The sequence below is a fragment of the Oxyura jamaicensis genome, chromosome 2, assembly GCF_011077185.1.
Source record: "Oxyura jamaicensis isolate SHBP4307 breed ruddy duck chromosome 2, BPBGC_Ojam_1.0, whole genome shotgun sequence".
Taxonomy (NCBI): domain Eukaryota; kingdom Metazoa; phylum Chordata; class Aves; order Anseriformes; family Anatidae; genus Oxyura; species Oxyura jamaicensis.
Genome location: NC_048894.1, coordinates 134,333,214 through 134,358,125, shown reverse-complemented (window position 1 = coordinate 134,358,125; position 24,912 = coordinate 134,333,214). Strand labels below are relative to the sequence as shown.

The following is a 24,912-nucleotide window of genomic DNA, read 5'->3' as shown; positions in this document are numbered from 1 at the left end:
CACAACTTTAATGAAATAAAAATTGCCACATGGGATCAAAATTGTTCTCTCTAGCTATTTACCCTCTAAGACCTCATTGGCTTTAGTCTAAAGGTTTTGTACAAGGAAGAGAAAATCTTTGTCTTGGTTTTACAACACTCTGGCTTGAGTCTTTGTTGCTGCAAGGCTAAAGTTAAGACCTGTAAGATAATGAATAGTATTTTTATTTATTCTATGTATTTTGATTTAAAGATGACTCAGGACAAATTAAAAAGAAAATACTCTGAACTGCTTTGTCTTAAAGGCTTTAAGTTTCACTGAAAAAATACAACTGAGCTGAACTATAAACTGCTTTTTTTTTTTTTTCTTTTACAGACTCCAACGTATTCACTCAAGTGGGATTCCAACAAAATGAAAAGTATGATTAACAAATCAGATCAATTAAGATAGCAGAAAGATCTCACCATCACACTCTGGGTGTCAGGGTTTTGGACAAGCACGTCTGTGTAAGCAATAGTAATTAGAGGTGGGTAGATAGTTCCTCTCTGAGTATGGGATACCAAACGAATGCTGCAGAAATACAAACATTTAAACGCAGAAGATGGATGAGCTGCTTGGAAAGTATTGACTGAAACTTGTACTAATAGGAAAATACTAAACAAAGAGAACAATCTGATCAATAAAATGTGAGTTTCAAACTCAGAGACATGGCAATTCACCTTTTAAAAGCAACTCAAAAGGCACATACACAAACAGATAAAACGAAAAGCTCGGGAGAATTGTTCATTTGTAAGAAAATGCCTGAATCAGTTTTCACCTACTATTCACATTACAACAGTTACAACTGAAGTCAATTCCAAAAGGTGATTTTTTTCCAAAACATTACAGAATGACCTTTTCTATATTTCTTTTGAATTTCTGTCATTGTTTTTTTCAGGGGGGGATGACAGATGATGACAGGGGATGACACAGTTCTCCAAAGGTACATAAACTAATCCTTACTTTTTGAAATAGCATAATACGTAATTCATGGCAAACAGGAGTTAGTACATTAAATTAACCTTCAAGATGTATGGATGTATGGATTAACCTGTATGGATGAGCACACACTGCTAGACAGCAATCTCTTTAAACTATAACTTCACAATAAATTGTGAAGAAGTGCTGCTGGACAAGAGAAATCTCAATTTTGTTTAGACAGTGATCTCAGAGAAAGATATCATACAGAGAAGGAAAAAAAATGTTCTAAAATGTATTCCACTTCAGATTAACAAGCAGTAATGAACCTAAAAGGCAGTCTCACACTTTCAGCTGAATGACTACAAAACCCTTCTGGATTGTATGACAGCATCTATAGGCAACAGCTTATTAAAACACTGCAAAAACAAATATGGAACTTGAAGAGCATCCTCGTACAATCAGCAATATACACATAGAAAAACAATAAGCAGAGGAGTTTTTAGATCTTCCCAGATGACAACTGCTACTAAGAGTTTACTGAACGCTTGCTAACTTGCATTATGCATGCATGTTCTGATCCATCTTAACTGAGAAGTAATCACAGTAATTTTAACCCTCAGAAGTCAGTGGTAGGTATTCTCACTCATCAGAACAACCTATGGAAACTCTTGCTATTTCCAATTAAACCATGGAAAAAGCAGCATGGGACATACTAGAAACAACATTAAAAAAAAGCCAACTTTCGTTTAAGAGACCATAAAATGCAGATTGCACAAGATTGGCTTTATTTTCTACGTACAATATATTTTATATGCATTTACTTACTTTATTGCTATTTTGCTAGCAATTCGAATTACTCTTGGTAGTTTTCCCAAGTCATTCTCTTTTCCACTTAGTGCATCCACCAAAAAAAATCGACGAGTCAAAAGCCAGTTGTTCATATTGCTGCCTTTGAAAACACATGACAGAGCCACATATTATTTTAAAAAATAATTTGATACATAAAAGGAATGAAATCTACTAAAAGAAATATGTATTCAGAATGTAAAATGATTTATTTTCAACTTAAAGAAATATAAAATAAAATTAGATAACTTTTTTGTGCATAGTATTGATTGGGCCAGTGGATTCAACCAAAGCTTGCACACAACACTATCAGAACCTGCTCACAAAATGATAAATTCTTAAAGCAGAAACAAGCTATGGTGAATTGAGGTATCTCAGAAAAGAACTCAGTGACTGTAATTAACACAAATTCTTTGTACTTGCAGTTATTCAGATTATTTAACTTCAAAGAAATGTTACTGTGATATTCCTACCTTGATTCACATACATTTCCCTGTACTGAAGATTCAAATTTAAAACTGGCACAGCCCAAAGATATTGTTGTCCATTGTCACCATCATATTCAAGGAATAGGTCATAAAAGATTGGATTAGCAAAATCCAGTAAAATCTTGGAAACAGAAATCTTGCACTATGTGAAAAAAAAAAGTTAGAATAAGACCACTTTCTGCCATTTAATAATTTTATCAACTTGTGGGTTTTATCAACTTGTGGGACAAAATTACTATGAAATTTGTCCCATGCCCTTTGCAAAAGACAAGACATTCCAGTTATTTGCAAGTGATTGTGAAGTACTAATGATTTTATACAACCCTCTTAAAAATGACTGCAATTGAGCAGAACAACTAATGAAGAGAATGAAGCTCTGCTAACACTCCTCTAATTTTTAAACACATTTGGAAAAAATATCCTAGCAACTTTCACAGACACAAAATTTGAAGCAGCATGAACACTAAATTCATGGAGAATTGCGTCTGGTTCTGAGCTCATCAGTGCAAGAGAGATACGGAGCTACTTGATATAGTCCAGTGCAGGGCCACAAAGATGATGAAGGGACAGTTACACCTCACCTATGAGGACAAGCTGAAAGACCTAGGACTGTTCCATCCTGGAGAAAAGAAGGCTGAGGGGGGGATCTTATCAGTATCTACAAATACCTGAAGGGAGGGTGCAAAAAGGATTCTTTTCGGTGGTGCCTGGTGAGGCAATAGGAGGAGGCTGTCTGAACACTCAGAAATATAAATACTCAGAAAAATAAATACTCAGAAAAGCATTTTATCTCTTACTTACACTTTGTTCGTAAGTTGTTCCAAATGTATAAGCTGCATTCAGTTTAGTCTGGGTATCAGGACAGAGCTGAACAAAACGTAATAATGATTAGGGTAATTCAAAGCTATCATTTTCTCACATGAAATATTCATGGGTACCCCAAGCAGTTTATGTATTCAAAATCCTCATAAAAGATACACTGAGTTTTATTCTATACTAATTTTTAAGAAGAGAAGGATTAATTCTGAAGAGTAAACAACATTATTTATAGTAGCAATATAGGCGTTCTTAAAATGCTGTTTTAAATTATTCATATTTGCATAGTATTTTCCAATTTCATCACTAGCTTAGTAACCTGTTTTCTCAGACATTAGTTTCCTCAGAATTTGAGAGGTTGAAGCAAAAGAGTTCATCCCGAGACAATAACAAAAGAAAGAGCAGTCATTATCTGAACCCTGAATGTCAACTGTTCTTCAGTAGATACTGGAGCACTTGAAGAGACATACTCCAAGGGTGACACGAATAGCCTAGAAAAGTGGATGGACAATTCCCAATTGTTTTTGCCAATGTTCATATTGTTGCCTGCCTAGGGAATTGCTGACAGTGCCTAGATCATCGCTGGTCTGCTACACAAATTCTGCTCTGTAACATTTCACAGCAACCAGTTTCTGCTGTTAGGCTAATTATATTGCACTTTCTACTTGCTTCTTCCTTGCATTTTTCACACCCTATACAGCGTGGTACTGCTGAAGTGGAATGTGTGTGCGCTATTGAAATCTGAGGGTAGAGTGACCAAGGGTACTCTGAATCTTCTAACTAATGCTATTTCCTTGTGAAGGCTCCCAGAGACTTTTTACAACTTCACGTTGTAAAAAAGCCGGGTAGACAGTGGCCAATGTGTATGCTCTATATTTCAAACAAACAAACAAAAGTCAGCCAAAAGAATACGGGGTGCTAGATTTGTTTTCCCACGTCTCTTGGCAACGACATAAGCCCTGATATGCGTTGCATTCCCATAATGTGTGAAAACAGTAGCAGCATCCAAGAGGGACATGTGCAGAGAATATTCCATAAATGTATGTGGAATTACAGCTAATGAATGCACATTTCTCATCAAGAAAAAGAAGGCTAATAATAAATATGCACACAGGTAACAGAATGATGCTGAATGGAAGAAAGAGACAGTTGGTTCTAATTGACTACTGCTGCTTCTCAGAACTTGCTGATATTCCAAACTGGTATTGGTCCAATGGATGAGGACAACGTTGCTGAGTTTATACTCTTCAATTTAGAGAGATCACCTTGAGCATGAATCAAGGGCTATGTTCCCTAATCTAACTCTATGATTATCTTGTGAACTGTCACTACTGTAGTAATGCAACACTTGGCTTTTGTTTTAAGGCTCTGGTTAAAGGCATTCAGAATATTACACTATCAGAAAAAGGCAACTAAAATCAAACCTACCTGTAGGATGCCTCCTTCCAAACTCTGCCACTGAAGGAAGTTTCCTGCTGCATCATATGAGGCTGCAATAAATTGCAGTTTTACATCCTGATGACGAAAAAAAAAAAGACAAGGAAACAACAAAATCAACACAGAGTGGGCATACACATTTCAGGGACTGCATTTTCATTGTTTGATGCTTCCCTAATACTTTCAGCATAATTCTTCATTTCCCCTCCTTTTATTTTGTATTTTTAATCTTGCTTTTGGTATTTTATTTTTTAACCTCAAGGGCAAACCTACCAAAACTAACAAATACCGAGACATTTTGTTTGACAGTGGTGGCTCAGATGGCTCAGTCCTAACAGTAACAGGTCTTTTTCTATCTGGGAGGAATGGATTTAGTCCATCACACCAACCTCAAACTTTCATTTCCTGTAGGTATGTAAAAAGTGGTTTATTTTACAGGCCTTTGTTATTAGAATTACTAGGACTGGAAGAATCTATTCAAATTAAGGATGTCTACACAGATAGACATGCCCTAAATTAATCTGAAATCTAGGTAGATTTCTAATGTATACCAGCCTTGGACCTTCAGAATTAGGGAGAAGAATGATTTTTTTAATTGTTAAAGCAGATGCTGCACTGCAACATTGCGACTTAGTTTAATTTAAAACACAGCCTTTTATAGCTTGTCTGAAAAAAATGCTTATTTTTGAGCCAGTATGAAGAAAAGCTACGTTTTGCAATATAATTGACAAACAGGTTATCATTAGCACTACTTACTTTGTGTGATTAACTTAATTTGATTGAACTATTCTACTAATTTTAAAATGAATCTGTAAAATAAAATGAAAATGAAAATTTTGGGCAGGAGCTATAGACTGAATCCACCTCTGATATAACTCAGCTTGTTGAGATTTGTAACAGTTGTATAACTGAAGTATGAATAGAAATGTGCATGTAAGCACCAGCAACAAGAGAAGAAAAGTGTTAAATTGTGTGTAGCAAGAAGGAAGCATACTGTTTCCTGCAGTGAAACTGAGGAGTGAGTTGTGATAAAACCACAGATCAAACAACTTGTCAGCAATAACCCTGCATCCTGGCACCAGGAAAATGGCAGAGAAGTTATGGCACATCCTGTTTACCCTTCATTTTCCAATTAGTTCACCAGGAAAACTGAGAAAAGCTGTAAGGATGTTTGAAGAAGGGAAAGCCACACAGAACCTCTTTGCCTATTTATGAGAATTGAAGTAAACAATACCCTGAAGCAAAAGACAATGCCAAAATACCTATTAACTTCTAAGGAGCATTAAAGACCTTTCTAAATACTAGTCCATCACTGACAATCCAAAGAATCCTACAGACATAACAAGGACTTAATGGCTGGCATCCCTTGTTCCCTGTGTCCCACACAATTGGTCCTGGTCAGATCACACAGGCACACACGTCCTTGCCTTATAAGAAGTGGGTATAAAAGTGAGAACAAAGGAAATGTGTGTGCAAGTGAGTGTGAATCAGTAAAATCACCCTACTTAAGAGATTTTTTTTTTACATACATACACCTTCCTCTTCCATTAGATCTCTGAGTTTTGTTACACTAGCTGCCTAAAAATGACCTTTGGTGGACCTGCATCTGCAACAAAACTAAACCTTTTCATGTGATTATGTCCTTTTCCTGATGTCTGCTTCCCCATGTCTACTGCCCAACACTTACCTTACTTTTTTCTATAAAACTGAAGACTGTGGGGAAATGATCTGTCTCAAGGACTTGGGATGCTAAACCTGGTTGATCACCGTAATATAGCCATGGAAGATTGTGTCTCCTGAAAAAAATAACAGTGTTGTCTCTAAAGAAACATAAAGTTTTAAATCAAAGAACACTTAGAATAATAAATTCCATAAACACTACTACAGAGAGTACATAATGGGAAAGGAAACTTACCAGTAGGCTATTGAATGAACGATGCCTAGCCTTGCTGAATTGGCATAAATATACTGAAATAAACCGCAGGCATCAGTACTTGAAGAACTCAGTGAGTTCATATTCATCACACACATATTTCCAAGAGCTTGGCATGCTGTTAGGTTAGAGTACAACTGTAGTAGAGAAACACAGAAACACAGAGAGGTATTTATGAACCTCTCCTTTTGGTGAGGTAGTCATAAAACTGATGTTATCTTTAATAAGCCATTCCTGAACCCTCATGTTTACTTGAAAGTGATTTTGTTTTGTCAACATCTGATATTTTCTTCCAGTTATTCAGATTCTACATTTTTAGAGGTCTGCAGATAGCAGCATAGAAAGAGAAACGTTTTCAGAGTTTATTTTCACTGCATCAGCTAGATGGTATGATGTGACAAAAATGTCAAAATCTGCATTTGAAAAATACAGTTAGAATCAAAATGTTTAAAACCTCCTAGGCAGTATGACAAAGATGACTCCATCAAAGACCTAAGACTGGCAACATATTAGAGTCGTATCTATCATAAATATTCTCTTTTCAGTTTTAGTACTTGATCTAGCCTGCTGTTCCTAAACTACGTTGTAGTTTATATCATAGTTCAATTTTGGGAAACAAACTGTTGCCATGTGAAACAAATCTGTATGCAGATGGATTGTGGCACTAGTGTTAAGTATTATTATCGCCTGTTGCCTTCGTGTGGGTCAGATGAGCGTCTGTACCTCAGACAGCACCTCAGAAGAGCTCATCAGGCTGAAGCAGACAAGCAGGATAAATTTCGGTAAGTGATGAGGGTATTCTCAGTTCTTGAGAATGAAGGGGATAAGTAGGAGAAGACATCTCAGAGATGTGGGTATGAGATGGGAAGAAAAGGCAGGTCATGAAAAGTCTAAGTGATTTTCAGGAGAGAAATAAGGAAGAGAAAAGAGGATGTGTTATAGGAGAGTTGATAAAAATGAGACAGAGGCTTATCTGCTTCAAAATTGTGCGTGATTGAGTTGCTGCACCCACACTTCCATGACAGTTACAGCTACCCAGAGCAATATAATGTCAAATAACATTTGCATACATAAAACAAAGCAAACCTAAAAAGGGTGGTTCTGTGGTTATTTTTCATCACAAAACAGAATTATCAACTGAAAGCCAATTAAGAGATAAAGGCCAGCTGCCAATCAGTACTGGATATGTAAGAAAGTAATTTTTGATTGTCCCTTATGCAATATACTCAATAGTTCATGTAACTACGACTACTGCAGGATATTTTTTAAACAGAAGGTATACACAAGGTAAATATCTTTGTGTAGATTCCAGCCACAGAGACTTGCACTGACTACAGCTCAGTACTCTTTCTGAGCATTCTGTATATATATTACTTTCTTACCTACTGTCATCTCAAAATAAGGTTCTTTAAAAATAAGCACAACTAACTTCCACAAATTAAAGTCCCACGTTTAAGGAGCTTTTATACAGAGTACTGCTTCTAAATAAAAAAGCAAACTGGAAACATTCATGAAACTCACCCAACAAGCAGAGGCTGAGGCCTGCAGGTTTTTCAGAAACCAGGCTGATGTCAATGTTACGCCCTGTAAATAAGGAACTGTTTCACTCTCTTTGTTCCGAACAATTAATCCAACACAGAACTGTCTGAAAAACTGTCAACTAGGAGATGCTACTTATTTTTTCTAAGAGATTTCAGTCCTTTGTAAACGTCTAAACCAAACAATCTCATTTCAAAACCCAACCATTATGAAATAATTTGTTTCACTTCATCAAGTTAGACAGAATACACAGAGCAAGAATGGAAATACCTAAATTTTTAAAATAGAATCTGTGACAAAGGAGTTTTCTTTACTGCACAAGGGAAGTACTAATGATTTTAAGAGTAAAAAGCTGACCGGGCAGTAAATTTAACTCAGAACCAAAATTGCCAAATTCATTATTTCACAATTTGCCTTTTATAATTCCTCATATTTGTTGAAAACACAGGTTTCATACCTACTGTAAGCAACTGAAAAGACATGCTTTCAATAAGATATTATTTAGAATACTGCATTTTTAGAAAACACAACTAGTATGTGTTGTCAGGAAAACTGAAGATTGCTTTTTTCGGGCAGTAGATATAACTAAAAATGTCCCCTCAATCTTTTAAAACTCCTTTAAAATGTTATATGAATGTTAGTTTTATATTAAAAAAAAATCCCAGAGGCTCTCATGAACTCTTCAGCATTTTTTGTGATACAAGGACGTGTTTTAAATGCATACAGTAAATACAATAGACCACATAATACTTGTTTTGATACCAAATTCATGTGAATTACCTCTGGTTTTCAGTTTCCAAGAGGGCACGAATTTTCTTAAGCCTATTCCATTAGAGTAATCCCTGCCTCCATGTCTACACTCTCTGTGTTGATGCTAATTACCTTGCAATCACAATGATTAGATATCAAGCCACCACCTTTGGTTTACAGGAACAAAATTAAAAGACTTGCTGCAAATAAGTAATGAGATAGCTTGAAAATGTTTCAGAATAAGCATACATACTATTTGTCCAAACCGAACAGTTGCTACTGCCTTTGGAGGTAAGCTTTCAGTGGCACTGAAACATAATCCCCCAGTCTGAAAAAGAGAATTTTTTAAAATTATTTTCAACATAACTTTTTTTTTTTTTCCTGAACTCCACTGAAATAAGCATTCTTCTACTTACTAAAATGTTTGGGCTGCTACAGTCACAAGACTTGCTTACATTGATGAATGTTTGTTCACATCTTACACACCTATAGATTGCAAACATGAAGAAAACATGCAGTTCAGTATGAGATTAAGTATTTAGTGAAAATTGATTATATTGCATGTCCTTTAAAGAGGTAAGGCCTGATAACACTGTGAGCATCTTCAAGAGTTCAAACTGAAATCCAAAACCCATTACCAATCTTTCTTCTGTCAGTGAAGTAGTAAAGAAATGAAAGAGGTGCTTATCAAAATAAGTTTCTGCTTCCAGTCCATATCCTGCCTGTAGTCACACTGAAGCAAAACAAACAATTAAAAAACCAAAAGAACAATGCTGATCATATAAGGACTTCAATGAACACAGTACATATTGAATTTGATACGGGCTTGAAGACTTCCAACTCACTACTTTTAAAACTGTCACTAAGCATTCAAGATATATTCAGATGAAGCAAAAGAGAAAGCTTCTATTATCCAAAAATATTTATATCCCACAGATGGAGACTTTACCTCAAGAATATTCCATTTAAACAGAATATGACACTTTCAAAATTATCAACACACAAGGAACAAAAATACTTACCTATTTCCTAACACATCTGAAGCTGAGAATGACGGCTCACTCCCATTACAATGTATGCACAAAGCTTCATTTAGCAGAACGCCATCAACGCTTCTTTCCACTAAGTGGAAAAGAAAAGCAACTGTAGCATAATAGCATGATGCAAAGTCTGTCACAGTGGTTAAAAAAAGTGTTAAAAATGAAATTGTCTATGCAGATCTGAAATAAATGCAAAGGTTTTATTTCCCAAAGATCAAGAGCACAACTTGCAAAAAGACATCCCTATAATGCACATACTTATATTCATGTGTTGTTTATAGCTGTGCACATGCAATATTTCATGTATGGTATTGCTGTTCCTTTGCTATTTATTCAGAACCAAGGCTTCACTGCAAATATGAAACTCAAAACATCAAGTTTACAAATTACTGGAAAAAATAATAATTATTCATTTTCATCTGAAACGCTTCATGCAAATGTCACAAATTTGAAGTTTCAAAGCTGCATCTTCAAGCAATGATATCATTTGGCAAGAGATTTTAAGTCTAACTATGAAAAAAAGAGAGCATTAAAAAATTTCAGTACAGATGCTTTGCAGGTTAAATTACAGAAGCAGCTTTACTCTCAATATTTTACCAAAACAGTTCAGAATTTATATTTTTTCAATTCTCACAAAGCTTGTGGGAGAGGATGAGGTATTAACTTTTTTACTTAATCAAAGAATTACGGGCACATGTAAAGTCTTTTCCCTCCTGTGTCTTTGCAAATGAGGAAAATCAGAGCTCCAAGGAACTTATTTTACACCCTTGGTGAAAATTTTTCTTTACTCTTAGTTTTTTACTGTGTAAGATAAGCAAAAATACAGTTAATACATACACTAAAATTAACAGCAAAATTCATTTCCTATGTTTACTGAAATGAGTCTGCAGCTTCCACAGGTCATCAAGTAAGTGTTGCAGATACAAGGAAGTGTGTCTCAGGGAATCAGAGGTTCAGCTGTGTTTTAGGGAAGCGTGAAATCCATAGACCTTAATGCACAGCAGCTTGCTTGGCTTGCTCAGGCTATTCTGTTCCACCTACTTATGAATGTGTAATTTCTGTACTGAGTACTTACACTTTATACCCTTCAAAACTTTTAAATGTTTTTTTTTTTTAGTCTATATTGATACTGTTTTAATGCCCATTTCAATACTCACCCACCAACGCCAACCAGCTTAAAGGAAATGATGTAGCAGTATTCATTTCTATAATGTTTGTGTAGTATTTATCACTGCAATGAACAGTGACACAGATTTACCTGCTCTCTTTGAGGAATGAAGTTTAAAATCAACAGAAATGTTGAAATGTTATGTTACACATGTAAACATACGTTACGTTTCCTTTCTAAGCACCAGTATCTCATAACTTGCACATCCCTCTTACCTAGTATTTCATTAATGAGGCATTTACATTTTCCTTCAGAAGTTAGGCCCTTAGGGCAAGTAATACAATTCCATCCATCTTGAGTAACTCCGCTCTAAAATAAAATGTAAAGCTATTACAGTTTTCAAAAATATCAAAATCACCAAACATCTGTGAAGAATTCCTGAGCCAGATGTTATTTATTAGAAAATGTGTTCATGTATAACAACATCGATAGAATTCATGAAGCTGTTAAAGAAAAAAAAAGCTAAACAATCTGGCAAAAATGATTCCTATGCAGAGAGAGACTAAAAAAGGGTTCTTCAGTTTTTCTGATACATTAATTAACACCTGTAGTGAAGATAAGAGTTTGCTGGAAGTGCTAGGTTTAAAAAAGATAGAGGCTTTATGCTAAAAAACAAACAAAAAAACATGATAATCATAGCAATGCATAAATAATCATATTTACAGATAGATATACAGAAACAATGGAAATGGAAGTCTGACTTCAAGCAGTTTACATAACTGCGTGCAATTTTGCATGTATCTGAACCAGTCACATGCACGTTTCTGTTATATCATGAAGTAGCTGTTCTACAGATCAAAACCAATGAGGAAAATGAAGATAAATGTTCATCCTCAGGTGATGCAGATGTTATTTATTCCCTTCTCTGCTTCCATGGGATCAAAGACAAATGCCACCATTACAAGAAAAAGAAACAGTGGAAAGACCAAAATACCAATGGATATTTGTCAAAGTCTTTGTCTACTGTAACAAGATGAAAAGAAGAGGGAAATTACTTCCCAGTTAGCCACTAAATACGTAACTGGTGCAACTAAGCTGGTCTCTTGAGAGTTTTTCTACAATTATTGGAGTGAAAGAAGTATTCCAGAAGGCTCTTTCTCTCAATCTCTCTTTTTTTTTTTTTTTGAGGAATACAATTTTTCTATTTACTGCAGAGGGACAAAGCTAGTTGGTTAAGTTTGGTGTCTCTGGTTCAATGCTGCAAATGTGGCTCAAAATTACAGCTTCATTTGCCAAGACAGGTAGAAAGAATTGACCAAACCACAAAGGTACCTAGACATAAAGTAACATAAAAGCAGCAGTTCATTTAAAAGTAAAAAGATGAAGTATCAGGGAGTAGAATGATACACATTAAGCATTACAATAATAGAGATTGTATGACTAATCAAGTAAGATACTTATCAGCTGCATTTCTACTTTGGCATTCAATAAAAGAGTGGGCAAAGGTAACATAACATGAGGCAGAACAGAAGAGCAGTAGAAGGAAATTAACATTTAAAAATACTCTTACTTTGTCTGAGGGGTCAAATTTATTATGAAAAAATGCCTGCAATATAATAGCAATAAACAGCTCTGAAGAGAAAAAAAAATGCTATGGATAAATGTGGTCTTAAATTAAAAAAAATCCCAAGCAAAGACTATTTTGGAAAATAATTTAAAATTAAGGAAAAACAGCTTGGATTCAGATGGAAATTTAAACTTGAAAAAAACAAAACAAAACAAAACAAAACAAAAAAAAAACATTATTATGGCAAAGTATTAAAAGTTCAATACTTACCATATTTTCTGGGCATTTCTCACAAACAACAGAGGACCCACCATTATTAGAAACCATCCTGTATCCTGGCTGACATTCACATGAACTACCTGAAAACAAGAACAAAAACAGTTTTAATCTACCTAAAACTGATTTTTTCACAGAATACTATGAACAACTGTTATTGTTCTCAAGAGATCAATATACTTCTTAGATACACAACCAAAAGACCTGAGTAAGATGGGCATGAAAATGAGCTAGCTTTTTAGAAAATGTTCATGTTACTGTTTGTAGGAAGGTTTTCACAAAATGTAACTGGGTTGACTGATATATCAGGGGCACCAAGGGTGAACCCAGAGCTTGTGTTTTTGTATTTTTTCTTAAGCTCTATCAGTTGGTCTAATAACAGATAGAATCTATCCATATAAATCTTGCCACAATGCCATTCTCAGGCCATTCTCTTTACACCACCAGCATTAAATGCCTGTATTCAGTTTTTATCCCTTGAAAAAGAAGTCAGTCTTAAAAACATGTTTATATGTAACAGTTTTTCAAAATATACATGCAGTTTAAAAGATATTTTAAACTCAATGCCTTTACAATTTTGCATGAGGATCAAGATTTATGTTGAATGTTTTTCATTGAATAACGGAACATACCTAATATTTACTATGAAATTAAACTAAACACTGCTTTCACAGCACCTCTTAGTGGTCAACATTTTTTTTCTAAAATTTTTCAGTGTCGTTATCATGGACTGTATGTTTAAAAATGTACTAAAAATAAAATTGATTCTAAGTACTAATGCACTATATTTATTATTCCCTAAGCTCATAGAACTGTGAACGTAAAAATCATGTAAAATTCTGTGAAAAGTTCTATAACCTTAAAGCATCTTAAAGCTTCCTCACCAGACCAGTTTTGCAGAAATGGCATTACTGAACATGATCAGGGATTGAGTCAGAGGACACCAAACTTGTTCTTAACAATACTGAAAGAAAAGCCCGGTAGGATCAGATCAAGGAAGAGATGTGAGGAACTGCGATGTTCACTGTGATGATAATTAACTTTTTAAGCATGTTGCTTGATGGCAGAGCCCACAGCCTGCTTGTCATGGAGTGGATGGCCAAAGAGGCTGAAGGAGCTGGGGTTGTTCAGTCTGGAGAAGAGGAGGCTCAGGGGGAGACCTCATTGCTGTCTACAACTACCTGTAAGGAAGGTGTGAGAGCTGGGGGTCAGCCTTTTCTCACAGATAACCAGTGATAGGACTAGAGGGAATGGCCTCAAGTTGTGCCAGGGGAGGTTTAGGTTAGAAATGAGGAGACATTTCTTCTCAGAAAGAGCAGTCAGGCACTGGGACGGGTTGCCCAGGGAGATGGTGGTGTCACCGTCCCTGGAGCTGTTCAAGGAAAGGTTAGACGTGGTGCTTAGGGACGTGGTTTAGTGGGTGACATTGGTGGTAGGGGATGGTTGGACCAGGTGACCTTGGAGATCTTTTCCAGCCTTAATGATTCTGTGACTCATGCAGTCCCAAGTAGATTTCAGACAAGATTCAAGGAGCAGGCTGGGCAGCAGCTACAGAATCACAGAATCGTCTAGGTTGGAAGAGACCTCCAAGATCACCGAGTCCAACCTCTGACCTAACACTAACAAGTCCTCCACTAAACCATATCCCTAAGCTCTACATCTAAATGTCTTCTAAAGACCTCCAGGGATGGTGACTCAACCACTTCCCTGGGCAGACCATTCCAATGCCTAACAACCCTTTCAGTAAAGAAGTTCTTCCTAATATCCAACTTAAACCTCCCCTGGCGCAACTTTAGCCCATTCCCCCTCGTCCTGTCACCAGGCACGTGGGAGAACAGACCAACCCCCACCTCACTACAGCCTCCTTTAAGGTACCTGTAGAGTGCAATAAGGTCGCCCTCGAGCCTCCTCTTCTCCAGGCTGAACAATCCCAGCTCCCTCAGCCGCTCCTTGTAAGACTTTTCCAGACCCCTCACCAGCTTCGTTGCCCTTCTCCGGACTCGCTTGAGCACCTCCATGTCCTTCTTGTAGCGAGGGGCCCAAAACTGAACGCAGTACTCGAGGTGCGGCCTCACCAGAGCCGAGTACAGGGGGACAATCACTTCCCTGGACCTGCTGGCCACACTGTTTCTTATGCAAGCCAGGATGCTGCTGGCCTTCTTGGCCAGAACACAGCTGGCTCATATTCAGCTGTCAACCAAAACTCCCAGGTCCTTCTCTGCCAGGCAGCTTTCCAACCACTCAACTGCACTGCTCCAGTCAGCTGCAGTGGAACAGCTCGAATCCTTGACCTCCCCCAGGAATTTACCTTTCCTTGAAGCCTTAAAGGAACAGTTAAGACTAAAAGAACATTATGAATTTAGACACCTACGTTACCGGGGCTTTGAAAACTATCAGAGTGCATTTTTTTGGCAAGTAAAGTATGGCGCTACTTTTTTAAGGTACCATGTGGGTGGTGGGCAGCAGTTACATACGAAGCTATCTGCATCTGACTGACTGCTACCAGTTCTGAGAGATGCTGTCAGGTATTAGTGTCAGGCCTTCCAGTGCCTAAAGGGGGCTACAGGAAAGCTGGGGAGCGACTCTGTGTCAGGGGTATAGGGGTGGAACAAGGGGGAACGGCTTTAAACTAAAAGGGGAGATTTAGGTTGGATATAAGGGGGAAATTCTTTACTATGTGGGTGGTGAGGCACTAGCACAGGCTGCCCAGAGAAGCTGTGGCTGCCCCATCCCTGGAGGTGCTCAGGGCCGGGCAGGATGGACTGTGAGCACCCTGTGCCGGGGGGCGATGTCCCTGCCCGGACTCCCCCCGTCCCGCTGCCGGGGCCGCCGCCCCCCGCCTCGCTCACCGCCGGCGCTCGGTGTCTGGTTCGCCCCGCAGGGCCCGCAGGCTAGGCGAGAGACGTCGAAGTACCGGGCACGGCCGCACTCGGCGGGACGCTGCAGGGGCAGCGAGAAGCCGCGGCTGGGCGGCGGCCCCGCCACCCACAGCAGCAGCAGCGGCGGCAGCAGCGCCATGGGGACCGGCGGCCGCGCAGCCTCACGGCGGAGCCGCCCCCGTACGGCGGGCGGGAGGGACCGAGAGCGGGGCTGGGAAATAACAGCGGGATTTAGCGGTCCTCACGCACTGCCAGAGCTGCTCAGGGCATGCTGGGGAGTCTGGTTACGCCTTGTGGCCTTTCTCCTGTGGGCTACCTGCTGGTGGTTGTGTGTTAGAGTTGCTTGGAAGCCTGTTGTACTCCGTAGGTCTGCGCTGCTGGGTTGTGCCTTGTGAGCAGGCTGTCCCCCTGCAGCCCCTGGGTCCCACATGGAGCAGATCTCCAGGCTGCAGCCCGTGGAGGAGCCCCCGGGGGAGCAGGTGGATGTGGCCTGGAGGAGGCTGCGGCCCATGGAGAGCCCCCGCAGGAGCAGGCCCCAGGCCGGAGCTGCAGCCCGTGGAGAGGAGCCCACGCAGGAGCAGGGGGCCTGGGGGGAGCTGCCGCCCGTGGGGGACCCGTGCTGGAGCAGTTTGCTCCTGGGGGATGGACCCCGTGGGACAGAGCCGTGTGGGAGCAGTGCTTGAAGAGCTGCTGCCTGTGGGCAGCCCACGCCATGAAGGAGAGGCAGAGATGAAGCGTCAGGGACTGACCACAGCCCCTGTTCTCCTGCACTGTTTGCAGGGAGGAGATGGAAGAGGGTAGATGGGGAGAAGATGGTTTTAGTTTGCTTTTAGTTCTCACTGCTCTAGTCTTGTTAACTGGCAACAAATTACATTGATCTTCCCTATACTGAATCACGTTGCCCGTGGTGGTAAATGGTGAGCAACCTCTCTGTCCTTACCTCAACCCATGAGGTTTTTCAGGGGGAGTGGCAGAGCACCAGTGTGGTGCTTGGCTACCTGCTGGGGTTAAACCACAACAGAAACATGTTATGTTTTGGTCTCTGTTTCTAACACCCCTCCCAGGGATAGCAAACATTTGTCACAGGTATTTCACATTGCAATGTTACTTTTTTTTTTTTTTTTTTTTTTTTTTTAAATACAAAAACAACAACAACAAAAACACATCTCCAGTGTTTTTAGTCAGGACAGACAGCTTCCTCTCTACCAAGACATGCCCAGGCAATGGTGCCATGAAAGTTGGTTTTACAAAAAATAAAATTAAAAAAAAAAAAAGAGAAAAAGTAGTTGCTCCCTGTGCAAAAATTATTACTCAAGTATCTCAATCCTTTTTTTTTTTTTTTTTTTAATTATTATTTTTGATGTACAACTACTGCATCTAAGCCCTTTAATCCAAAGGGTTAATGATTTCACAAAAGGCCTACAGCTACCAGCAAGCTGCTGGGTCCTAAGAAGAAGGCAGCTTCACAGCTTGTGGCCAACCACTTGTTGTTTTCTAGGGAGGTTGTAACACAGAATGGATACCTGCTTCCCAAAACTCAAACCCAACTGACAGGAGGACCTCATTATACTAGTTGCTCAACTACATCTCACTGATGTCTCAGTTACACGGTGTATTTTTACTATCAGGAAATTTATTTCTGGAAGAGAACAGGCAGTCTGCTTTCAACACTGCTGTGGGAATGGCTCTGTCAAAAACACTGGCACAAATTCAACTTCTTAGGCTCAGGTTAATCTCGGAAAAGATAGATAAGGACTGAGATGATTGAGAAGGTGAATCTGCCATAAATACTGATTTTTGTCCATCCAAAGCATTGTTCTTTATCTGGTGTAAAGAGCTGATTAACAGTCAAGATATATATATAAATATTTTTGTATCTGTGCAGAGACAGGTGCTAGGTGGTAGCTCCACACCTCTAGACACTGAGAATTCATTTTTATACTTATCAGTTATAAACAAAATTACTACAATTGGTGGTTATGTGAGAAAAACGTGCTATCAGCTAATTCCCTTTCTTGCTTCTCTTTAAAGGCACTGTGACCCTTTAACTCCTCGTGCATGCTCCAAGAGCATTGGGCTTAAATCCAGGAGGGGGCTATTTCTGACCAGAGGCGTGGTTTTCCTATGTAAGAGGATTTTTCACCCGTAGTTCAGCCAACAAGGCATTGTATTTCCACAGCTATTATTACTTACCCTTTGTTTTTGTCAATTATGGATGTATTTGTTTTGCTAGAGCTCCTTTAATTCATAGGATCATTAAGGTTGGAAAAGACCTCTGAGATCACCTGGTCCAACCAGCCCCCTACCACCAATGTCACCCACTGAACCATGTCCCCAAGCACCACGTCCAGCCTTTCCTTGAACACCCCCAGGGACGGTGACTCCACCACCTCCCTGGGCAACCCGTCCCAGTGCCTGACTGCTCTTTCTGAGAAGAAATGTCTCCTCATTTCCAACCTGAACCTCCCCTGGCACAACTTGAGGCCGTTCCCTCTAGTCCTATCGCTGGTTATCTGTGAGAAGAGGCTGACCCCAGCTCCCCACAGCTTCCTTTCAGGTACTCGTAGGAGCGATGAGGCCCGCCCTCAGCCCCCCTTTCCCAGAAGAGGAACGGACGGACGGACGCCACGCGCATGCGCGGCTCCCCTCAGCGCCACCCGCTCCCGGCCGCGCGCGCCAAAGCGGCGGAAGGACCCGCAGGGGTCGCGCACGCGCACTCGGTCTCCTCCGCCGCGGGCTGCCGAGGGAGGGGGGAGCGGCGGAGGGCGCCATCTTGGCGGAACCGCGCCGGGAGCTGCGGGCGGCGGGGCTGGGCGCGGAGCCTGTCCTAGCGGCGCGGCCGGTGGGTGATGGATGGCGTGAGGGGCGGCGAGCGGCTTCCCGGGCAGCCTCCGCTCCCCGAGGGCCGCCGGGCTTCCCTGCCGCCGCCTCTCGGCAGCCCGGCCCTCGTGGAGCGGTGAGCGGCGCCTGCCCGGGCCCGCGGCCCTGTCAGGGCGCCCGGCGCCTCTCTCCCTTCCTCCTTCCCTCCCTTCTCTCCTTTCCTCCCCGCTGCTGCCGGCAGTCCCGCTCTGCCCCGCAGACGGAAGGACAAATCGTGCTCTGGACCACCGGTTGTTCGTTAACCCTCGTGCTTGTTGGCTTTTACGGTCGGGGTGTTTCCGTGGGTGCTCCTTCTGGTTCGCACGTTTGCTGCATGCGAACTGTTGTAATCTCTCTACGTTGTGCTAAAAATAGTAGTTTAGTGCAGGCTTAGCTTCCAGTACGCGTTTATTTATTTATTTAGTTAACTTTTGAGGGAGGTGTTTCTTGAGTGAAGCTCTAATGGCATTCGGAGTTCACTAAGGCTGTGGAGGTATAGGTGTAGTACTGCTTTCCGGTTAACTGAGTCAAATGCAGAATTTCTTAAAGCATTAACGTGCATACCTCTGCTTTTAAATTTGCCATGAGGTTGCCAGTCTGTTCATTACGTAACTCTCGTTCTTTGAAGTTCTTGCTCAGTTCATGAACTGGCATGTGCATCCTAAAAGTCACCCATTCTGGTCATTGACTTAACAGTTGGATGGCTTGTCTACGGTTCTTACCACTTCTTGATTGTTTAATATATGGCTACTAAAAGCTTACTATCTGATCTTACACTTCAGTTTGTGGATTTCTTATGTCACACGTTAAGATCTGGAATCAGTGTGTCTGGTTTTAAACACTGGAGGTTGTATGTTGGTGCATCATGGAGAACGTTTGTCACCGAAGAAGTACTGAGGAGATCTGTTCTGAATGCTGTTTAAAAATGGGGATGAGAATGCAGACTTACGAAATTCAGAACAACTACAGATAAAGTGCATCGTCAAGTAGCAGGGCAGCGGATTTCACTTCGCAAGACACGAAGGCCATATAAGAAAATCCTGCCCTTGAATTCTCTCCTTGCTTTTTTGGCATGGCCATCACATCTGTTGAGAAGATAGATTAAAAAGTGCAGAGGGTCTGGCTGGGATGGAGCTAACTTTCCTCGTAGCGGCCGCGGTGGTGCTGTATTTTGGATTGGTGGCTGGACAGTGTTGACAACACACCACGCTATTGCTGCGCAGCCCTCACCCAGCATCAAGGCTCTCTCTTTTCCCCGCTCAGCCACTGCAGCCAGCAGGCAGGGAGTAGGCAAGAGGTTGTGAGGGGACGCAGCCGGGGCAGCTGACCCAGACTGACCAATGTAACGTTATGCTCAGCAACATGAACTGAGGTAGAGGAAGAAGAAGGTTTTTGTTTGGTTTCTGTGGAGGGAAGTGTCTTTTTGGCTTCTAAGGTGGCCGTTGTTTGGAGGGAGGCTGGGAATCAGTCCACCTGTGGGAGGTGGTGAGTGATTTCCTTTGTTTTGCTTTTTTTTCTTCACCTTTTAAAGTTTCTTTTATCTTGACCCACAAGTTTTCTTGCCTTTCCTCTGATTTTCTTCCTCATCCTGCTGGTGAGGATGGGGTAAACAATCAACCGTGTGGGTGCTGGCTGGGGTCAATGCTCCACAAAGCTACACGGAGAGCTGACGGTCTTCAGTGCAAGTATTAAACAAGCAGTTGGTTTGGGTTTGTTGTGTTTATAAAGTGCTGATGTAGAAGTGACCTAGAACATGATAGTTACAGAACTTAGTCTTTGCTCTCGTTTTCGCTAGGTTTAAGCGGAGTGACTAGTTACTGTGATCAGTAGGTAACTTGGCACCAGGATCTAGTGCTTCATGGTTATTGAGCAAGGATTTTGTAGAGGGCATATTCACAAATGCTTGTCATTGGGGCCTTGGACTCTTGTTTTTTTTAGAGGGATGTAGTTAGTTGTTCTGGGAGCTTGTCTTTGTTCTGAGAGTGCTGTGCTATGTGTTGTGTGATGTTAGATGGTAATGTTAAAAACCCGGATGTGGTCAAGTCAGTGGATTAAGTGATAGCTGTTTCTTACTTGTGAAAGGCAGTTAACATTTAGGGAAAATACAGAATTTTGTTTTGTGAATTGAAGCACTTGCTGAAGTTTCTTCTTGCTGCCTAGTTTTGTTCTGTTAATAGTCTTCATTGTGGACGTTAAGTGCAGTGCTGGACTGGTGAATAGCGTACTCCTGTTGTGAGACTTGAAAGCAGGTGGATTTTGGAAGAACGGACACACACTGTAATCTTGAGATGGACTTGCGCATCTTTCAAGGACTCAATGAATTGAGGGTTTTCCCCTGAATTCACTGTCAATCTGTTTGATTTCAACAGTTCGGTATGGCACAATCGATGACCAAATAACTTCATCGTGTTTTCATCATTTGCAGAAGTCAACTTAACTTTTGAATTTCCTTTGCTTCTAAAATGGCAACACAAAGATGCAGTGCATAACGTGTTGGGATGCGGAAGGAGTTCTTCATTTTGTCCCAGATTGTGGTTTCTTTACATGCCTGGCTTTAATATTAGCCACTGCTATGGATGAGCTGCAGCAATGTAGCACAGTTTGTAAACCAAAGTACAGATATCAGCCATTAATTGTGTTTCATTTTCTTTCCACAGTTAAGTTGGTTTTACAGAATTTATCAGGTCTTCCAAGCAGAAACAGGTAAGCTGCCAAAAGCTTAACACTTCTCACTGAGTATTGTGACGAGATCGTACACAGCCTTTTTTTTCTCACAGTCTTGTGGCTGGGAACTAGGATATTGCTCTCCTGAGTGCATGTGGCTGCTGCAATTAATACTCTGACTACATGAAAGAGACAACAGTTTTGAACGCTGAGAAAACGTACGGTATTGAACAGAACCGATCGCTGGTTAGAGCAACTTGTCAAAGCAGTAAAGTCATCAGTGTTGGTGAATTACTTCATTTCCCAGTGTCGCAATTATTCTTTTTCCTTTCTCCTTTTATCATCTAGCATTTTTGGTGTTTATGTTCCCAAATGTCCTGTTCAAAAGCAAACAGGATTTTTTTTGTTCCTCGGGAATGGGCAGAGATCTCTGGCATACAGCAACAATGCCATGAAAGACGTTAGGTGTTCTTCAGGTATCGTGGATGGTGAGGAGTGACTGAGGTGGATTTTGTTGCCCTTAGGATAGGGAATACTGCTAGACTTGTGCACGTGTGCAGGTGGAGTAGCTAATTGTTCTGACTAATCAACTTTCAGCGAATCTTGTTTTAATCCCATTCTTGTGAACGTGTGAGTTTTTTCGTGCCTTCTCTCTTGATTGAGACAAGGGCATTCATTAAAAAGGCTTAAGTGTTAAGATACTGTAATAGCTGAGTACTAAAGACGTGCTATCATGTGTACCTTTTTGTCTGCAGGTGATTTTTGCTGTGGGTTGAGCTCAGCATGGCTGTAGTCATCCGTTTACAGGGGCTTCCTGTTGTTGCGGGTCCTGCAGATATTCGTCGTTTCTTCTTGGGATTGAATATTCCCGATGGAGGTGTGCATATTATTGGAGGAGAAATTGGGGAGGCTTTTATTATATTTGCAACAGATGAAGATGCACGGCGTGCCATGAGCTGTTCAGGAGGGTTTATCAAGGACTCCCGCGTAGAGCTCTTTCTCAGCAGCAAGGCGGAGATGCAGAATACCATAGAAATGAGCCGGAAACGATTTGATCGTGGGGGACGAGAAACTCTGTCTGGGTCTAGACGAACAGGTGCTAATGGTTCTGGTGCATCCGGTGTCGGAGACATTTCGCATTTAGTCGCGGCTATTACGAAAGGAATAAATAAATCTGGTTACGGTCCGCCAAATCACCCGGAGGCTGGTTTCCATGCCAATGGCACAAGACATGGTGATGTAGGCATGCCTAAATCAAGCTATCAGTCAAGAAAGGATTCTCATGCGTTTAACCCAGATGATCTGTACTTATTCCTGCGTGGCATACCGTACTCTGCGACAGAAGACGCAGTGCGTGCGTTCCTTTCCGGAATACGCGTGGACGGAGTGATTCTGATAAAGCACCGTAACGGTTTAAATAACGGTGATTGCTTGGTAAAATTCGCTACACCTGGTGATGCCTTAGAGGGACTTAAACGCCACAGGCAGTACATGGGGCAGAGGTTCATAGAAATCAGTCCGACTACAGAGGAACGGTGGATTGAGTATGGCGGGAGGGTAGACGTGCCGAATGAGATGGATCACTTCTTCAAAGAACGTTCTCCAAGAAGTTCGGGCTACATGCATGCAAGGAAGCATTCTCATTCGAGATCACCAAGGAGACAAAGAACGCGTTCTCGTTCGCCTCCCAGCCAGGAATATTACATACACCTAAGGAATCTTTCAACTAACGTGGAGAAGAGAGATTTGAGAGCTTTTTTCCCTGATCTGGATGTATGCAGCAAACAAATCAAACTTCTAACGGACAAGCATCAGAGGAGGACTAGAGATGCCTTTGTGATGTTAAGGAGTGAGAGAGATTATCAGGCTGCTTTGGAGTGCCATAGAAAGGTTCTTCTCAACCGTCCCGTTTACATTTTTCCAATTTCAAAAAAGTCTATGTTGAAAATAATTGATTCTTACGAGAGGAGAAGATCTCAGGAAAGAGATCTTCCTGGACAGGCCATGACAGACAAAAGTTACCGGGAAGGTCATTCTGGCCCTAAGGTGTGTGCGTATGTGAGGAATTTTCCATTTGATGTGACAAAAGTCGAAGTGCAAAAGTTCTTTGAGAGATTTGATATTGATGAAGATGACATTTACTTGCTCTATGACGACAAAGGAGCTGGGCTGGGAGAAGCCTTAGTGAAGTTTAAATCTGAAGAACAAGCCATGAAAGCGGAAAACTTAAATCGTCGAAGGTTCTTGGGAACGGAGGTGTTACTGAGACTGATATCTGAAGAGCAGATGCAGAAGTTTGGAGTAACTGTTCCCTTCTCTGCCCCAAATGAGATGCAGGGGCATTCGCACGCGTATGACAGAGGTGAGCTTTCCCGTCCGGTTGGTTCACCGCCTGGACCACCGCAAGGGCCACCCATGCACTCGTTTGGTCCCCCTGGGAACTTCAGGCATCCTTCTGAATTTAGGCACCCCCCTGAGAACTTCATGTGCCCTCCTAAGGATTTTAGAGGTCCGCCACCCCTCATGGATTTTGGTGGTGACAGCGAACACTTCGGCAGAATGGAGTTCGGGAATAATAAAATGGGGAATTTCCCAGAAGGAAGATTTATGCCGGACCCAAATTTCAGTGGTGGTGGTGGTTCTGACCGTGTTGTTCCTATTCGATTGAAAAATTTACCTTTTAAAGCGACTCCTAATGAGATTCTGGATTTTTTCTATGGCTACAGAGTCATACCGGAGTCGGTTTCCGTACAGTATAACGAACAAGGATTGCCTTCGGGTGATGCCATTGTTGCTATGACAAACTATGAGGAAGCGATGGCTGCTATTAACGAATTGAATGATAGGCCAATTGGTCCCAGGAAAGTTAAGCTGAGCTTGCTGTAAAGGAGGAAAAGATGCTCTAGAATAAAACATTCTAGATTTGACAGTATTGACAGTTGTTTTTACGTTTTTAATTACTAGAAGTTGAAGAAAAAACGGTTTCCATCAACGGTTGTAAATAATATCTAGTTCAGGTGTTTAGCTCTGGGTTGAAATATCTGTATGGTTAAGATTTGAGAAATGTATTGTGCCTACTTCTTGTGGCAGAGAAGAACCCTGAGATTCCGGAGGACATTGAATATTTTACAGCAAGGTATAAAAGCATGGATTTCTAATGCTTTTTTTTTTTTTTTTTTTTTTTGCTTTAATTCCATGTCCCCTGACTTTGCATCAAATAAAATTGTAAGTGCTGGTTGTCTGACCACGCAAACGGTTCAAACAGAAAAACTTCAGTGCTATCTGCATTAGTCAGTAACTGTTCTTATTGAGGGTAGCTTAATAAAATTAAAAAAGACTGATTTTTTTTTTTTTCATGTAAGCTGTTCAGGTTTTGTTTGGTTTCATGTGTTTGCAGGCATCCCTATTAGAAGAAAAAAAGATCTGTTCACATTAGCTGGCTTTGCTGGCTTTGCAACTTTTTTAATAAAAAAGAAATTGTTATTAAGCGTGTGTCTTGTAATTCAAACTTGGGTAGTTCCTCACCTCAACTATTATTTTCAGCATACCTGGATCCTAGTGAGAATGATGCTGGTTGCTTTCTGTGGAAAGATTGAACTGCTCAAGGTTTGTCAACGTAGCAGTGAACACAGCTCACAAAGACTCCAAGATCTCTGTGAGTCAGGTGGATAGACTTTCTTGTTCTCTTCACTCAGTGTAGTATCTTTGATGCAGAAAATGAATGCTGAAATTACAGCAAGAAACAGGCTTCAGCTTGAACTTTCAGTGGTC

At 40.8% G+C, this 24,912-nt stretch overlaps 2 protein-coding genes across 4 annotated transcripts in view; one reads left to right on the top strand and one right to left on the bottom strand.

Moving 5' to 3' along the window:
- Positions 1 to 15,796, bottom strand: part of TMEM67 (transmembrane protein 67) — a 28,532-nt gene extending 12,736 nt beyond the window's left edge. The window contains exons 1-14 of the mRNA XM_035316661.1: positions 15,589 to 15,796; positions 12,734 to 12,822; positions 11,172 to 11,265; positions 9,771 to 9,870; positions 9,165 to 9,234; positions 9,002 to 9,076; positions 7,981 to 8,043; positions 6,442 to 6,596; positions 6,214 to 6,322; positions 4,518 to 4,604; positions 3,075 to 3,140; positions 2,259 to 2,415; positions 1,765 to 1,888; positions 444 to 549 (exon numbers count right to left, since the gene is read on the bottom strand). Of these exons, the coding sequence (XP_035172552.1) occupies positions 444 to 549; positions 1,765 to 1,888; positions 2,259 to 2,415; positions 3,075 to 3,140; positions 4,518 to 4,604; positions 6,214 to 6,322; positions 6,442 to 6,596; positions 7,981 to 8,043; positions 9,002 to 9,076; positions 9,165 to 9,234; positions 9,771 to 9,870; positions 11,172 to 11,265; positions 12,734 to 12,822; positions 15,589 to 15,757 (1,464 nt within the window). The 5' untranslated portion in view covers positions 15,758 to 15,796. The remainder of the gene's footprint in view (positions 1 to 443; positions 550 to 1,764; positions 1,889 to 2,258; positions 2,416 to 3,074; positions 3,141 to 4,517; positions 4,605 to 6,213; positions 6,323 to 6,441; positions 6,597 to 7,980; positions 8,044 to 9,001; positions 9,077 to 9,164; positions 9,235 to 9,770; positions 9,871 to 11,171; positions 11,266 to 12,733; positions 12,823 to 15,588) is intronic.
- A 2,527-nt stretch (positions 15,797 to 18,323) lies between these two features.
- On the top strand, positions 18,324 to 24,628 carry RBM12B (RNA binding motif protein 12B). 3 transcript variants are annotated; one of them, XM_035316662.1, is made up of 3 exons: positions 18,324 to 18,460; positions 21,135 to 21,180; positions 21,897 to 24,628. In XM_035316662.1, the coding sequence occupies exon 3, from the start codon at positions 21,925 to 21,927 to the stop codon at positions 24,025 to 24,027; it is 2,103 nt and encodes a 700-aa protein (XP_035172553.1). In that variant the 5' UTR covers positions 18,324 to 18,460; positions 21,135 to 21,180; positions 21,897 to 21,924; the 3' UTR covers positions 24,028 to 24,628. The 3 variants fall into 3 exon arrangements, with proteins under 3 accessions (XP_035172553.1, XP_035172555.1, XP_035172554.1); XM_035316664.1 differs by having other exon boundaries at positions 21,255 to 24,628; XM_035316663.1 differs by lacking the exon at positions 18,324 to 18,460 and having other exon boundaries at positions 18,849 to 21,180.
- Positions 24,629 to 24,912: the final 284 nt, after the last annotated feature.

Coding starts and splice junctions, on each gene's coding strand:
- RBM12B (XM_035316662.1), top strand. CDS start 21,925: ATGGCTGTAGTCATCCGTTTACAGGGGCTTCCTGTTGTTGCGGGTCCT.